This window comes from Neophocaena asiaeorientalis, unplaced genomic scaffold (genome assembly GCF_003031525.2).
Source record: "Neophocaena asiaeorientalis asiaeorientalis breed wild unplaced genomic scaffold, Neophocaena_asiaeorientalis_V1.1 scaffold527, whole genome shotgun sequence".
Classification (NCBI taxonomy): Eukaryota; Metazoa; Chordata; class Mammalia; order Artiodactyla; family Phocoenidae; genus Neophocaena; species Neophocaena asiaeorientalis.
Window position 1 is genome coordinate 724,522 of NW_020173712.1, and position 16,776 is coordinate 741,297.

General features: G+C 40.9%; 1 protein-coding gene across 1 annotated transcript in view; it reads right to left on the reverse strand.

Moving 5' to 3' along the window:
- Positions 1-16,776, reverse strand: part of ATP10B (ATPase phospholipid transporting 10B (putative)) — a 118,290-nt gene that overhangs the window by 73,054 nt on the left and 28,460 nt on the right. The window contains exon 4 of the mRNA XM_024750608.1: positions 2,183-2,268. Within this exon, the coding sequence (XP_024606376.1) occupies positions 2,183-2,268 (86 nt within the window). The remainder of the gene's footprint in view (positions 1-2,182; positions 2,269-16,776) is intronic.

The following is a 16,776-nucleotide window of genomic DNA, read 5'->3' on the forward strand; positions in this document are numbered from 1 at the left end:
CTCCGCGGCATGTGGGATCTTCCCGGACCGGGGCACGAACCCGTGTCCCCTGCACCGGCAGGCGGACTCTCAACCACCGCGCCACCAGGGAAGCCCCAGGGATGTTTATTTAACCAACTCAGAGCATTATGAGGGGGAGCATATTTCTCCACCTCAACACTGCTGACATGTTTTGTGGGATCGTTCTTTGTCGCGGGGGCTGTCCTGTGCTTTGTAGGGCGCTGAGCAGCATCCCTGGCCTCTACCTACCAGATGCCAGCAGCACCCCTTTCCCTAGTTGTGGCAACCAATAATGTGTCCAGACTCGCTAAAGGTCCTCTGATGGAGCGGAGGAGATGGGGTTTGAGAACCACTCCTTTATAGAGATCTTATTGTTTAAAAGTTACATTTTCAAATCTGACATTCCTAACCTTCAAAGCATTAAAAACTACTCATTTTCTAGCCAACCTGGCTATCCCCAGGAGAACTCCTAAATTAAGGGGACCCAAAGAAGCTTCCGGAGACCTGGAGGCATCAGACAGTGGGTTTGTTCAGGGAAGAGTGTGCTTATTATCTGTGGGTGCTGGGCCTTGGCAGGGATGTAGGACCACAGTGAATTCCCCAGCATCCCATGGGTAGGCTGCTGGACTGACCAACTGGACTTTCAGGGCTCACCCATGAGCCCCGGGCAGGTGGGGAAAGACAAGTCTAAGGGCAGCAGCCAGGAAGAGGAGGTGCTGGGGTTGAATGGAACTGGGAAAGTTCTGTCTGAGATGAAGGGCCAGAGCCCAGGATGAAGCTTAGAAAGGCTGGGTGCTGGCATGAGCTGTTTGGGGGAGAAAGGATTACAAAGAGAAACCCAGCGATGAGGCTGCTCTCTAAGAGGAAGGAGAATGGCTCAAGGCATGGGTCACTTGGGATGAACCAAATCCACAAAACTCGGGCACGAGGGGTAGACTCCTTGCCCGGGCAGGTGGCAAGCTCTACCTTGCCAGATGACTGCAACGAACCCTCTTCTCCCCCAGGAGCTCGTGCCCTTCTTGCCTGTCTCCATCTGCTCTCTATGAGCTTTTAAAAAGGAATTTGCATTGAAAAGCTGCTATTTCTCTTGTACTGTTCTTACCCTTTCCCCTCTTATCTTGCTCCTCAAGATATCTCATACGGCCTGAGAAAATGTGGGTGGAGGGAAAGCATTGACACCTGCCTCCCAAGAAGCCTTCTTAAGTTTCATTGCAGGGCACATTGGTAGAGAAGTTGCTATAACATGTCTGAGCTGTGTGTGCAGACCATGGAAAACACACCGGGGTTGGAGTGGAAAGACCCGGCTGTAAGTCCTGGCTTTGCCTTGAAGCTGCTGTGTGCCTCTGGGAGAATCCTGAAAAATCTTATCATCAGATGTCCCATCTGAAAAATGGGAATCATAATTCTCACTTCCCTGGGTTGTTTTGCAGATTAAGTGAGACGATGTTCTGTGAAAGTCCTCTAACTCTTAAAGCCAGAATACGGGCATTTATTCGCATCTGTTACCACTACTCTTTTTTTTTTTTTTTGCAGTAAGACCGGCAGTCAAATGTGGGAGCAAAATTACAGTAAAACTCTTAGGCTGAACCAGAGATGAAGAACAATAACAATGATAATTGCAACAGCAGCAGTCGCATTAACTATCTACTCTGTGCCAGTTTCTGGGCTACGGGCTTTGCATATGATCAGTTCTTAGACAGGAAAAATCCTGTGATGTAGATATAATCTTTATTTTACAGATGTGGAAATGAAGGCCCAGAGAGGTTAATTAATTTACTCAAGGTCACACAGCTTGTAAGTGATAGAGCCTGGTTTCGAACCTAGGTCTGTCCAACTCCAAAGTCCCCGTTCTTACCTACAGGGCAGTAAAGGCCCCTTCAGAAATCTGATCTAAATTCAATTATACTTGCCTCCCCTGAATCAGAGTGTGGTCTCGATTTTGATGCTGTTTCACCAGAGTTCTGAACTATTCGTGAATTTAACCCTGTGAGATAATTAAATATCACTCCAGCAAAAAAAAAAAAAAAAAAAAAAAAAAAAAAAAGACTAGAAAAGTTTTCCCAATTTAGTTAGTTTTCTCTAGCCCTCTTTTTTATGATAAAAAGAAATAAACTTCCTTAGGACCCAGATGCTTATCTGTTTGGCCATTTCAAGAAAAAATGTACAGGCAGCACATACTTACATATAACCTTTAAACCTGTTAAGGTGGTTGCTAGGCTTCTCACACACGATGATGTTGTGGAAACCTTCTGGTCGGAACTGTACCTCCTGTGAAAGAGAGGACGCTGTGAGGTTATTAAGCCAGAGGGATCTCGTTTTAATAGGATCATCAGGAGAGCTAATCACTGTTAGAACCACTGCAAATAAGGTAATCCCTGCTTTGTCACACTGTGATAGTTGTAATGTGTTAAAAGAAACAGTTAAATCCTCATTAAGGAGGAGAGAATAGATGCAGATGAAAAGTTGGAGGCGCTGCAAAGGGAGGGCCCTGTCCTGACCACTTTTCCCCCCGGCTTGGGTTTGAGTCTCTAGACTCAAGCTGCCCCACAGAATTTACTGCAATGATGGAAATGTTCTATGTCTGCACTGTATAATGTAGAAGCCACGCGTTGCACGTGGCTGTTGAAATATGGTAGTATGACTGAGGAACTGATTTTTAAATTTTATTTAATTTCACTTAACTAATTTAAAGTTAAATAGCCACATGGCGGCTAGTGGCTACCAAACTGGGCAGCATAGAAATAGATGATCAAAAAAGTAGAGATTATAAATCACACGACCTACAGCTAGCCAATATTCGTGTGTATACAGAACTTCCAGGCTTTAAAAAATATATGCATATACCTACATACACATTTATGTATGGACAAACATACACATTTATGCATTTCAACAATGAGATTTAGTGTTCATACAACTTGAACATTTTTACATGTTACCTGGATAGATACCTATTGCATGAGGTATTTCATTTAATCCTTTCACTACTGAACACTGACATGGTTTCAATTGTTTGGCTATTGCAAAAATGCTGTGCAAATAGTAGCTAATAAAATAAGTAGGGACTTCCCTGGTGGCAAGGTGGTTGGGAGTCTGCCTGCTGGTGCCGGGGACATGGGTTAGAGCCCTGGTCTGGGAGGATTCCGTGTGCCGCAGAGCATCTGAGCCCGTGCACCACAACTACTGAGCCTGTGCTCTGGAGCCCGTGAGCCACAACTACTGAGCCCGTGAGCCACAACTACTGAAGCCCGCACACCTGGGGCCTGTGCTCTGCAGCAGAGAGAAGCCACCGCGATGGGAAGCCTGTGCACCGCAACAAAGAATAGCCCCCGCTCGCTGCAACTAGAGAAAGCCCACGTGCAGCCATAAGGCCCAACGCAGCCAAAAATAAATAATTTTTTTAAATTCTCAAAAAACAAACAAACAAACAAAACACAAAACAAGTAGCATTTACTAGACTCTTATTTCTGTCAGATGCTGTAATGAGAACTTAAGAAATGCTATTTTTTTTCAAGCTTTCAATCATTTTATGAAGTAAGTACTTTGATTAGCCCCTCTTTAGAGATGGGAAAACTGTGACTCACAAGGGTTAAGTGGCTGTCCGTGGTCATATCAAGACTGGGATTTGAATCCAAGTCTGAGTGCAGAACCTCTGTTCTTTACTTGCACAGCACACTGCCCCCTGGTGAACATTCTTATAGCAAAGCATTTAAAACACATTCTTGACCCTTCACTTTTTCTCTTTCATTCAGTATTTTAGTTGTACAATCTCTTTAAGTTCAATGAGGGGGAAAACACAACTAGGGGTGGGGAGATCTTGCTTTCTAATTCTACCCCACATTGCCTAATAGTACATTCAACTCTCGAGCCTCAGTTTTCTCCTCTGTAGAATGGGGCTAACACCCCCTCCCTGTCCATCTCACTTGTGCCCCAGAAGATAGAATCCATGTGGGAAAGTTTTGAAAGGTATAACATGCTATGCATATAGAATGAAGTAGTACTAAAGGTGGGATTGGAAGTGGTTCCCAGGGTAGAGCTTTTAGCACGGGGAGTGAATTTTTCACTCCAAGCTTCAAGGTTCAAAGGAGTAAATTGATTAGAAGAAATGATAGCATTTTCTGGCTTCGTGTAAATATACTGTCCATTGGTTCTGTGGGGTGCCAACATAAACTCTCCATTCACTTGAAATAAATTACCCATCCAGGAGTTTCTAAAAATACAGCCCTCTTCCCTCCAAGTATTGATTCTTTCAGGGACAAACACTTGCCGAGCTCTGAGATGATGACAAATCACGCTATAATTTGTCAGCTGCTTTCACGGCCCTGATTAAGCCGTGTGCTTCCCTCCTGATCTGTACCACTCAGCTCATTGCTAGCTTTCTAAATCCAAACTTATTTCAGATGTGAGTGGCAGCAGGGTCTGAGAGCTAATGATCCTGCTGCAGTGAGTCCCTGTCAGCTGTTTAATCATACCTGGCGGATCCCTGGCAGTGCTCAAGTCTCTTGTCCCTCAGTGGGGCTTCCCAATGACCTTCCTTCCTCTTGAAGCATCCCTTGCTCTTTTATTCTTCTGGGCGCTGGCCTTGGGTGCTCTGTCTCCCTCTCTACACGGAGAGGTGATTTCGCCCTTTCTAGCTCTCTGTCCTCAGGCCCCTTCTGTTCCTCCCCGAGATAGACTGTGGAGAGGGCCACACGGCCCTGCTGTCTCCAGAGACCCCATCAGCATTGCTTGCTTCTTAGGCTTTCCTGTAACTCACTCTAGGCAGCTGCTAGGAGAACTCAAGGACAGCAGCGGCGGGGGCATTGCCAAGCCCTACAAATCTATCAGGGTCCTTATTGTTTAGCTTGTTCAGGAATTTCTGATTCACTTCTGACTCACCACCCCTTAGCTTTTCTTAGCTTGGGAATGAAGCCCACCTAACCACCTTTTCTTTCAGACCCAGCCTTTTATCTAAGGTGTTGTCCTTATGAAAGGAACAGCCATCAGGGTACAGGAAAAGGCAAACCCTTTCCAGAGAGCACAGTGTGTTTGTGGTTCTTCAGGCCAGACCTACTGATCTGGAGTATTTACTATGTGCCAGGCACCTGTCATTAAGTTCTCACGGTAACCTTAAGAGGTGTGGACAGAAGTGCAAATGCAGATTCAATAAAGCAATTGTCTTATGGCTGGTAAGTAACAGAGCCAGCAATGCAATCCACGTCATCAGACTCCAAAGCCAATCATCAGTCATTATCGTCATTGTCATTGTTACCATCGTCATCATCATCAATACATTTATTCCACTTTCTCCTCTCATTATTATTATTAATTATTACAGTATTTACTGAACGCTTATTGTGTGTCAAGTATAACTAAATATTTTATACATGCTATTCTCTTGAATTCACACAATAACTCCATCAGGTAGATACTATTATTACCCTATTTTATAAATGAAGGAACTAAGGCTTAGAGAGATCCAGTGAATTTTCCCAATGGCGCACAGCTAGCAAAGCAGAAGACAGGCTTTAACCTCAGGACGTCCGACACCACACAGCCTGCTCTCTTAAACCACAGTGTTATTTTTTTTTTATTAAAAAAATTTTTTTTTGCGGTATGCGGGCCTCTCACTGTTGTGGCCTCTCCCGTTGCGGAGCACAGGCTCCAGATGCGCAGGCTCAGTGGCCATGGCTCACGGGCCCAGCCGCTCCGCGGCATGTGGGATCCTCCAGGACCGGGGCACGAACCCACGTCCCCTGCATCGGCAGGCGGACTCCCAACCACTGCGCCACCAGGGAAGCCCCACAATGTTATTTTGATGTACAATGAAAGATTATTGTTTAAGATCTCCTTTTGGCTCTATTTCCTTTTCTATATTCCTTTTCCACTTCCTATGACCGAGGTACAATAAATGAGGTCTGTATATAGTTGACTCTTGAACAACATGGGTTTGAACTGTGTGGATCCACTTATGCAGGTTTTTTCAATAGTGAACAGTACAGTGCTACCCGATCTGTGGTCGGTTGAATTGGTAGATGTGGAACTGAGAGTCCAGAGGACTGACTATAAATTATATGTGGATTTTCCACTGTGTGGATGGTTAGCATCCCTGACCCCAGTGTTATTCAAGGGTCAACTGTATGTGGAATCTAAATTTAAAGAAAAAAGCTTATTGCCAGAGGCAGGGGGTTGTGGGTGGGTGAAATGGGTGAAGGGGGTCAAAAATTACAAACTTCCAGTTAAAAAATAAAGAAGTCAAGGAATATAACATAAGCATGGCAACAATATTTAATAATACTGCATTGCATATTTGAAAGTTGCTAAGAGAGTACACCTTAAAAGTTCTGTTCATAAGAGAACAAGTAACTATGTATGATGACAGATATTAACTTAGACTTATTGTGATCATTTCACAATATATACAAATATAAAATCATTATGTTAGACACCTAGAACTAATATAAGGTTATATGCCACTTGTATCTCAATAAAAAATGTAAGCAAACCCCAGTGTCTAGAAACCATCATCATTATCACCATCACTACCACCCTTCTTAACTTGGGTCAGATAAGGAAGAATCAAAAACTAAATTACATGATATTGTCCTGCTGACCTTTGATTTACTGCTATTAACATTTTTTTTATTTCTTTGATTGTTTCTAAAAGATTTGCATTTATGTTTCACGAAAGGTTTTGCACTGGCTCACTTTCATTTTTTCTAGTGTCTACATAGACATCTGGTTGATTGGCAGCTCAAGGCATTTTTAGACCAGGGTAGCTCAACTTGCCACTCTTGACATTTTAGTCCTGCTGACCTTTGATTTACTATTAACATTTTTTTAATTTCTTTGATTGTTTCTAAAAGATTTGCATTTATGTTTCACGAAAGGTTTTGCACTGGCTCACTTTCATTTTTTCTAGTGTCTACATAGACATCTGGTTGATTGGCAGCTCAAGGCATTTTTAGACCAGGGTAGCTCAACTTGCCACTCTTGACATTTTGGGCTGGATAATTCTTTGATGTTTAGCAGCATCCCTGGCCTTTACCAACTTGATGCCAGTAGCACCCTCTCCTTCTCCCCCTCAGTTGTGACAGCCAAAAATGTTTACAGACATTTCCAAATGTCCCTTGGGGGAGGGGGAAGAACAAAAAATTGCTCTAGAAAAAGTTCCAAGTTAACAGGAGATGAAGTTGCAGAGATTGAGAATACTCTCTATCCTAACAGTCCATTAGGAAAGGACACAATCCAAATTTCTATATTTTCTTCTCTTCAGTTGGAAAAAAGTTACGTTTTATGACTGGGGGTCATAATGACTTGTAATAAGAGAAATCTGTATATATCATTTGTATACCACAGAAACTACTGTATAAGCATGGTGGAGGTTCCTGGCAATATATGTACTATCCTACAGTTACAAATAAAAGGGGGGGAGCTTCCCTGGTGGCACAGTGGTTAAGAATCCACCTGCCAATGCAGGGGACATGGGTTCGAGCCCTGGTCAGGGAAGATCCCGCATGTCACAGAGCAACTAAGCCTGTGCACCACAACTACTGAGCCTGCGCTCTAGAGCCTGTGGCCACAACTACTGAGCCTGTACTCTAGAGCCCGCGAGTCACAACTACTGAGCTTCTGTGCCACAGCTACTAAAGACCACACGGCTAGAGCCCATGCTCCGCAACAAGAGAAGCCACTGCAATGAGAAGCCCATGCACTGCAATGAAGAGTAGCCCCTGCTCACCACAAGTAGAGAAAGCCTGCATGCAGCAACAAAGATCCAACACAGCCAAAAATAAATAAAAGGGGATTTGTTATGAAAAAAGAATTCATTTTTAATATATAGTAGAAAATATATAAAAATTACTACAACTAATAAGCAATGTGGTGTGTTACCTCTTCCAAGTATAATTTGCATTTTAAAGTAGGGCACCTTCAAAAGGTAGAGGATAAGATACTAAATTGCCTAGACAGAGAACATTCTTTTGAGAATTATTACTTTATATATGTTTTTAACATTTGAGAGGTTTTTTATCTGCCACCTCCTCTATGAAGCCCACCCATATCCCCACAGACTGTTTCACCCCAGCCAACAAAAATTGCTCTTTTAACATGTTTCCACATCAACTCTCATGCCTCCATTTAACACTGATGTATCTAGATCTCTGCTTCCTTGGGTAAACTGTCAGCTTCCTCTAGAGCATCTCCTGTGATACCTTGTGTTAACAGGCACACTATAAATATTTGGAGAGGTAAGGTTAGTGCTGGGGAGATGAATATTATAAATATAAATACTGAAAGGTGATGGATGAGGAGGTAACAAAGAAAACCTCTCTGTAAAGACTGCCCCACACAAGTAGGAAAAGCCCCAGGTACAAATCTTAACTTTGATTCATGGGAATAAGATTGCTTCTTGCAAGGAAATTCTTTGGCTCAACTAATAAAAAAAAAGAAAAAAAGTAGGCAAAATCGTAGATCCCAACATGGGCCAGACTAGTCTCCTATCCATCCATCCATCCATCCATCCATCCAATGATCCATCCATGTATTCAAGTATTTATTGAATACCCATAATGTATGAGCCATGGAAATGAGAATTAGAAGAAAGAGGTTATTGACACAAATCAATTATTGCAGCCGTAAAACAACTCAAAGTTCCCAGTTTAGCTGGATGTGTCAATGGTGGTATCAGTGAAAGCAAAGGAAAGTGAGCCAAGTGTTAGTGTGTAATGACTCTCTGGGATTAATGTACTCCTCACTGACCTATGCCCTAGATACAGTAGGCTGTATCCTCCTGGGGCAACCGGGAAGGCCATGGTGAAACAAAGAGGTTGTGATATATTCCTGTATCTAGACTAGGCCATTTCCTTTGAATTAGCCTCAACTTTTACTTTCCTAGACTTATTCTTCACTATTATTCAAAGTTCATCAATAAATATGATTACATAAATGTATGGATGATCTTTTGAAATTGTCTGTAGTGGACAGATGTTTTCTGGTGACTCACTCTCTATTGTGTTCTCCCTTCTTTAACAATCCTTTAACTTCCTTTTGGAAAACTACCTTTTCTCCCTGGTTCATAATCTTAATGAGACTATAAATCACGATGCCCTGCCCACTAAATTCTCTCACTGTGGGACTTTGCCTTGAGTAGAATAACTCAGGGAAGGAAAAACAAAGGAGAACATTAAGTAATTGCTGCTACCAATATTCTCCTGCTGAGTTGAAATTTCCTGGTACTTGTTTCTGAGCCTGGTTCTTCAGATTTCCTTAGAATCTGTGAGTCATATTGTGTACTTCACCCCTTCCACCTCACCTCCCAGCACATTTTTTGATAATTCCGTTTTGTTTAAGTGAGCCAGAATCATTTCTGTTCCTTGAAAACAAAGAATCCTAATCAACACAGTGGTCTACTCAGTCCACTGGACATCTCTAGGCCTTTAAAAAATACTGATGTGTATTTACTTGGTAAAATCACACTTCACAAAATGCTGCCCCTTATTTATGTGATCTTATTTGATCTTCCCAACTCTTCTGTGAAGTGTTCAGGTTAGTCCCATTTTATAAGAGAGAAACCTGAGTGTTGGTGCTGCTAAGTAACTTGCCCAAGGTCACACAGCTCATGAACACCCACATTTGTCTGATTTGGAAACTGGTGCTTGTTCTTTGCTGGATGTAAGCATTTAATGCTGTCTTCTTATAGAGCAAACCCTCTGAGCCTTTTTCATGATTTCTTTGCAAGTTTTTCTCATTGACAATTCCCTTAAACCTTCATTGCCAAGCTCAAGGGTTTACCTCTTAAGGACCCATGTGTCTACCACAGATCATACAAATTCTCCTTCCTTTGAGCCTAGACAATTTGTAATATCCAAACTTCAAACGTTTTACACTTTTATTTGTCAAATACCAAGCTGTTTCTATAAGCCAATTGGTAGATGAAGCACTGCAACTTGTCTGTACATCCCCATGTGCACCAAAATGCTGTCTGTAGACAGAGTAAAAATAACTCTAACACATACATGGTTTTCAAATTTCTGTAGGAATTCCTGAGATCAATAAATACAAATCCATTTAAAAAGGTCACCATATTCATGGTAGCTTTTTGTTTTAATTTATTTTCTTAACTAACGGACACTGAAAAGACAACCACTTTCAGGGAGGAGGGATTTGGGGGTTAGGATTATCAAAATTTTTTGATAGTCACTGAGGGTATTTATGTTAAAGAAAAATAGGGACCCACAGTTCTAAGCTCTTACAGGACAGGAAGTATGTCTTAGACCATTCTGAAACCCCTCTACAGCCATTAGGAAATATTCAAAAAAGATTCTGCTAGCCAGATGGCAGAGTAAGAAAAGCATGAGCTCAACTCCTCCCCTGGGCGTATCAAATTATAACTATTTACAGAGTAACTATCAATTAGAATGACCTGAAGACTAGCAGAAGAGAGTTTTCAAAACTAAAGCTATAATGAAGGAACCACAAGGAGATCGGTAGGAGGCACAGAGATGTGGTAATAGTCAAGACCCATACCCCCAGGTAAGCAACCCACAGATGGGAGGATAATTCACAACTGCAAAGGTTCTCCCCAAGGAGTAAGTTCTGAGCCCTACATCAGGCTCCCTAGCCCAGGAGTTCTGCATGAGGAAGACAAGCCCCTAGACTACCTTGTTTTGAAGGCCAGTGGGGCTTGTGTATGGGAGAGCTGAAGGAAACAGAGACTTCATTCTTAAAATTCATATGCAAAATCTCACACACTCTGAGACCCAGAACAAAGGCTTTCATTTGAAAGGAGCCTGGGTCAGACCCACTTACTAATCTTGGAGAGCCTCCCAGAGAGGCAAGAGGCAACTGGGACTCCCTCTGGGAGATGCTGGTGGAAGTCATTTTCAGAAGCTCATTCTACCACGAGGACTCCGATGTTGTCAATTGCCATCTTGAAGTCCTTCTAGCCTATTAGAGCTGGGGCCTGGCCCCACCCACCAGCCTGTGAAACACAATGATTCAAAATCTATGCAACACAGCAAAAGCAGTTCTAAGAAGGAAGTTTATAGAGATACAAGCTTACCTCAGGAAACAAGAAAAATCTCAAAAGAACAACATAAACTTATACTTTAACTAGAAAAAGAAGAACAAACAAAACTGTAAGTTAGTAGAAGAAAAGAAACAGTAAAGATCAGAGTGTAAATAAAGGAAATAGAGACTAAAAAAACAAAAAAGAAAGAACAATGAAATTAAGATCTGGTTCTTTGAAAAGATAAACAAAATTGATAGAGCTTTAGCCAGACTCATCAAGAAAATGAGAGAAAACTCAAAAAAGTCAGAAATGAAGGAAGCTACAACTGACACCACAGAAATACAAAGGATCAGAAGAGATTACTATGAACAGTTATATGCCAATAAAATGGAAAGACAGAAGAATGGATAAACTGGTAGAAACATATGATCTCCCAAGACTGAATCAGAAAGAAATATAAAATATGAACAGATCACTAATACCACAAATGAAATTGAATCAGCAGCCAAAAAAACTCCCAATAAGCAAAATTCCAGGACCAGATGGCTTCACAGGTAAATTCTACCAAATACATAAAGAAGAGTTACTTCCTACGCTTCTCAAACTATTCCTCAAAATTGAAGAGGAATGCTTTCAAACTCATTCTATGAGTTCAGCATCACCCTGATTCCAAAACCAAAGACAAAAAAAGAAAGATTAGATATGGGGAGGGGGAAGGGTAAGCTGTGACAAAGTGAGAGAGTGGCATGGACATATATACAATACCAAACGTAAAATAGATAGCTAGTGGGAAGCAGCCGCATAGCACAGGGAGATCAGTTAGGTGGTTTGTGACCACCTAGAGGGGTGGAATAGGGAGGATGGGAGGGAGGGAGATGCAAGAGGGAAGAGATATGGGAACATGTGTATATGTATAACTGATTCACTTTGTTATAAAGCAGAAACTAACACACCATTGTAAAGCAATTATACTCCAATAAAGATGTTAAAAAAAAAAAAGAAAAATTACAGGCCAATATCAATGATAAATATATATGGAAAAATCCTCAACAAAATATTAGCAAACCAAATTTAACAATACATTAAAAGGATCATTTACCATGATAAAGTGGGATTTATTCCAGGGCTGTAGGCATCATTCAATATCTGCAAATCAATGTGATGCACCATATTAACAAACTGAAGAATAAAATATCATATGGCCATCTCAAGAGATGCAGAAAAAGCTCTGACAAAACTCAACATCCATTTACGTAAAAAAAAAAACCTCTCAACGAAGTGGGCATAGAGGGAATACAACTAAACATAATAAAACCCATGTAAGACAAACCTGCAAGCAACATCATACTCAACAGTGAAAAGCTGAAAGCATTTCCTCTAACATCAAGAACTAGACAAGGATGCCAACTATTACCACTTTTATTCAACATAGTATTGGAAGACCTAGCTATAGCAATCAGACAAGAGAAAGAAGTAAAAGGCATCAAAATAGGGAAGAAGTAAAAGGTCACTATTTGCAGATGACATGATACTACACATAGAAAATGCTAAAGACGCCAACAAAAAACTACTAGAACCCATCAGTGAATGTGGTAAAGCTGCAGGATACAAAATTAATACATAGAAACCTGTTGCATTTCTATACATTAACAATGAACTATCAGAAAGAGAAATTAAGAAAACAATCCCATTTACATTTGCATCAAAAAGGATAAAATACCTAGGAATAAATCTAACCAAGGAGATTAAAGACCTGTATTTGGGAAACTGTAAGACACTGATAAAAGAAACTGAAGACAACACAAACAAATGGAAAGATACACCATTCTCATGGATTGGAAGAAATAATATTGTTAAAGTGACCATACTGCCCAGTGCAATCTATAGATTCAATATAATCCCTATTAAAACACCAATGGTAAATTTTACAAAACTAGAACAAATAATTCTAAAATTTAATTAGAAGCACAAATGATGCAGAATAGCCAAAATAATGTTGAGAAAGAACAGAAGAACTGGAAGTATCACACTCCCTGATTTCAAACTATACTACAAAGCTACAGTCATCAAAACGGCATGGTACGTGCATAAAAAATGACACATAGATCAATGGAACAGAATAGAGAGCCCAGAAATAAACCCATGTTTATATGGTCAATTAATTTATGACAAAACCCATGTTTATATGGTCAATTAACTTATGACAAAGGAGGCAAGAACATACAATGGGGAAAGACAGTCTCCTCAATAAATGGTGCTGGGAAAATTGGACAGCTACATGTGACATAAACTGTACTACTTTCTCATACTACATACAAAAATAAACTCAAAATGGATTAAAGACTTAAATGTGAGACCTGAGACCATAAAACTCCTAGAAGAAATCATAGACAGTACATTCTTTAACATCAGTCTTAGCAATATTGTTTTGGATCTGGTTCCTCAGGCAAGGGAAACAAAAGCAAACTTCCAGTTACAAAATAAATGAGCCATGGGGATGAAATGTACAATATGGGGAATATAGTCAATAATAATTTAGTACCTTTGTATGGTGACAGATGGTAACTAGATTTGCGGTGATCATTTTGTAATGTATAGAAATATCAAATCACTATGTTGTGCACCAGGACTAACATAGTGTTGTAGGTCAATTATAGTTTAATACCAGCCAACCAATCAAACAAACTCATAAAAAAGAGATCAGATTTATGGTTACCAGAGGCAGGAGGTGGGGGGGGAATTGGATGAAGGCAGTAAAAGGTACGAACTTCTAGTTATAAGATAAATAACTATTAGGTAAGGAATGTACAACATGATTAACATTGCTAACATGAATTAACATTGCTGTATGTTATATATGAAACTTGGTAAGAGAATAACTCCTAAGAATCCTCATCACAAAGAAAAACATACCTTTTCGTTTTCTTTTATTGTGTATCTATATGAGATGATGGATGATCACTAAACTCATTGTGGTAATCATTTCATGATGTGTGTCAGTCACATCACTATACTCTATACCCTAAACTGAAACAGTGCTGTATGTCAATTATATCTCAATAAAACTCAAAGAAAAAAAAATCAAAACAAAAAAATAAAGAGCTAAGCGCATTAAAAAAATAAAACGAAAGATTATGTTCAGTGAAGAAAGAGAAATCAGCTAAACTCTTTCCTCCAACAGAGAATGCACTTACATACTGAGCTTTTATCATAAGCTGGTGATGTATGTGAAAAAGAAGAGTGGAACAAGGGATTGCCAAGCTTCTGCAAAGCTCTCAGAAAGAGTGTGTTTTTACACAACCCTCAGGTTAGACGACTAGAAGAGCCAACTCCACTCCACGCCAGGAGGAGGATGACAAAGCAGCATTTCTAAGTCATTTGTGGACTCTGCAAGGACTCACAGGCTCACAGGAACTCTGCAAGGACGGGGGTTACAGGGTACACAAACCACACCAACCTGGGCAGCTACACGGGAGATATACTGCGACCTTAGAAGAGTACTACTTAAAGTGATTAAAAAAAAAATTTTTTTTTTTTTTAGCAAACTAATTTGGATAAATGGTAGAATTGAATGTTCTTCATGCCCCAGCTAGTGAGTCAGGTGACTGAGGTTTCCTCCCTGACATGCAAATTAACCCTGTGATTTCTGAGAATTCTATCTGAAAACTAATGACATTTACCAGCACTCGATAACCTTCCTGCTTTCTGGTCAGAGTTCTTTTCAAGATAACCTGCAACAGTGACTGGCAGATACTTTCCTCTCTGACTCTGGATGAGGAAATTGTCTGCGTGTGCAAGTAACTGGGTCTCCCTGCCTGCCCCAGTGATTCCCGCAAAAGCACACAGACAGGGCTGGAGGGCTGTGGGAGAAAAGGTCTATTTAAGGATTCCTTATAGTCTGTGTTCCCTTTTTTTTAAGTGGACAAATATTCCGATTTTTATTCAGGGCGAAGACTAAATTTAATCTTGAAATCTTCCCATGACATTTTTCCAACAAAAAGGCATGGGTTTGGCATGTGAAGCTAATACTGAAAAAAGAATGATTTCTTCTCTTATTCCTAAAAGGAATCAATTAATTATTTGTGGAATTGTTTGTTAACAATTGTCTGTTTAATTCCCTCTTAGAGCCTGTATGTCTCTTGTTTACACCTGGACCCCCAGAACATGCTACAGTACTTGCCGTATAGAAGGCATTCAGTCAATATTTGGTGAATGAATGCATGAATGCATGTTGAAAATATGGGCAGCTGCCACCAGATGGGCAGTGGAGCCTTAAGGGAGTGTTGCAAAGACATTCTTTTCTGTACACATTTTTATTGCTGTGGATAACTGAGACGCAAGAAAATGACATGAGATCCAATGTTTTGTACCTCATGTTTTGGCAAAAGAGGTGACAAAGAAGAGAGTATGAATTCCAGTTTGAGAAACTCTATATTCAGTTATTTCCAGAAGAGATGATCATAATGAGTCACCCCTGTGATAACAACAACAACAGTGACAAATCCTAACACAGTGTCTGGCAACAGAAGGACCTCATCGGGTGCTGGTTGAGTAAATGAATTTATCAAATGAACTACAAAGATGTATGTGCAGTGGTTGAGAGTGGCAAGAACGAAGTCTATGGGAACGCAAAGAAAGGAGGGATTCATCCCAGGTACCTGGTGCCTAGGCAGAGAAAGGGCAGACAGGAAAGGGCTTTTGGGGAAGAGGAAATGCCACTGGGAGCTATAGGAGAGAGGACATTGGACTCCCCTCCTGAAGCACAGATAACCTTGGTTGTACCTAAGTTAGGCTTATATAGCCCTGATGTGGAATAGATGCAATGGATATTTATTGCTGTGCTGCTCAGTACCCTCCTGCTTCACAGGCCAATTTCAAACATGAAGTTGAACTAGTGTAGTTTTCATTTCAGTTATTGTATTGTTCTGTATTGTATTATTCTGTATTGTTAGAGGATGACAAGGACAGAATCCTTCCCCGGTGGCCAGAGTGAATTGTTCTAGGGGTGGGCACATGATACCAGCCAGGCTAATCCCTGGGATGTTTTTCAAGCGGGACAACAGGGAAGGTCCCCAGTCCCTTTTTGGGGGTTGGGGCATAAATGCAGTTTTATTGGTGCCAATTTTTCTTCCACATGAAAGAAACTGGTTTGAGAGACTAAAACCAAACATGGAGAGAAATGTAGACAAAGGAGATGTAGATTGTACTGATGGATAGAAATTTCAGGTCCACATCAGTCTGAGGCCCATCTCACCCTGTATCCTTCCAATAAGACTCCTTTTTGTCCAAGCTACTTCGAACTGGAGTTCTGTCACCTGCAACCAGAGTCCCGACTAATCCATATACTAGAGTGGTATGTCTCTCCTTTGAGATACCAAGTATTTCCCACATTGGCCTGAAATACCCACAATTATCCATAGTGTTTAAGACAGTGAAGGCCACTATTACAACATAAATATGTTATCGTGGGGTATGGAGATAGTGGGAGGGAGAAAAACTTTAAGCTGTTAAAGATTTCATCTGTTAACACCTTGATGAGATTATATCTTTCACACAACCTGGCAGAGCTTCCTAATGCGGCCCTTAAGGGGTAAAAAAGGAAAAAGAATGTTTAATAGAAGTGAGCAAACCATTGGGAAGGCGGCATCCCATGTCTGTGTGTATGTATGTGTGTGTGTGTGTGTGTGTGTCTGTGCACCCATGCCCCAGCAGAACTCTGGAGGAGAGGTCCACCGAAAGGAAGTCAGAAAAGCAAGAAGAACTACAATCCTGCAGCCTGTGGAACA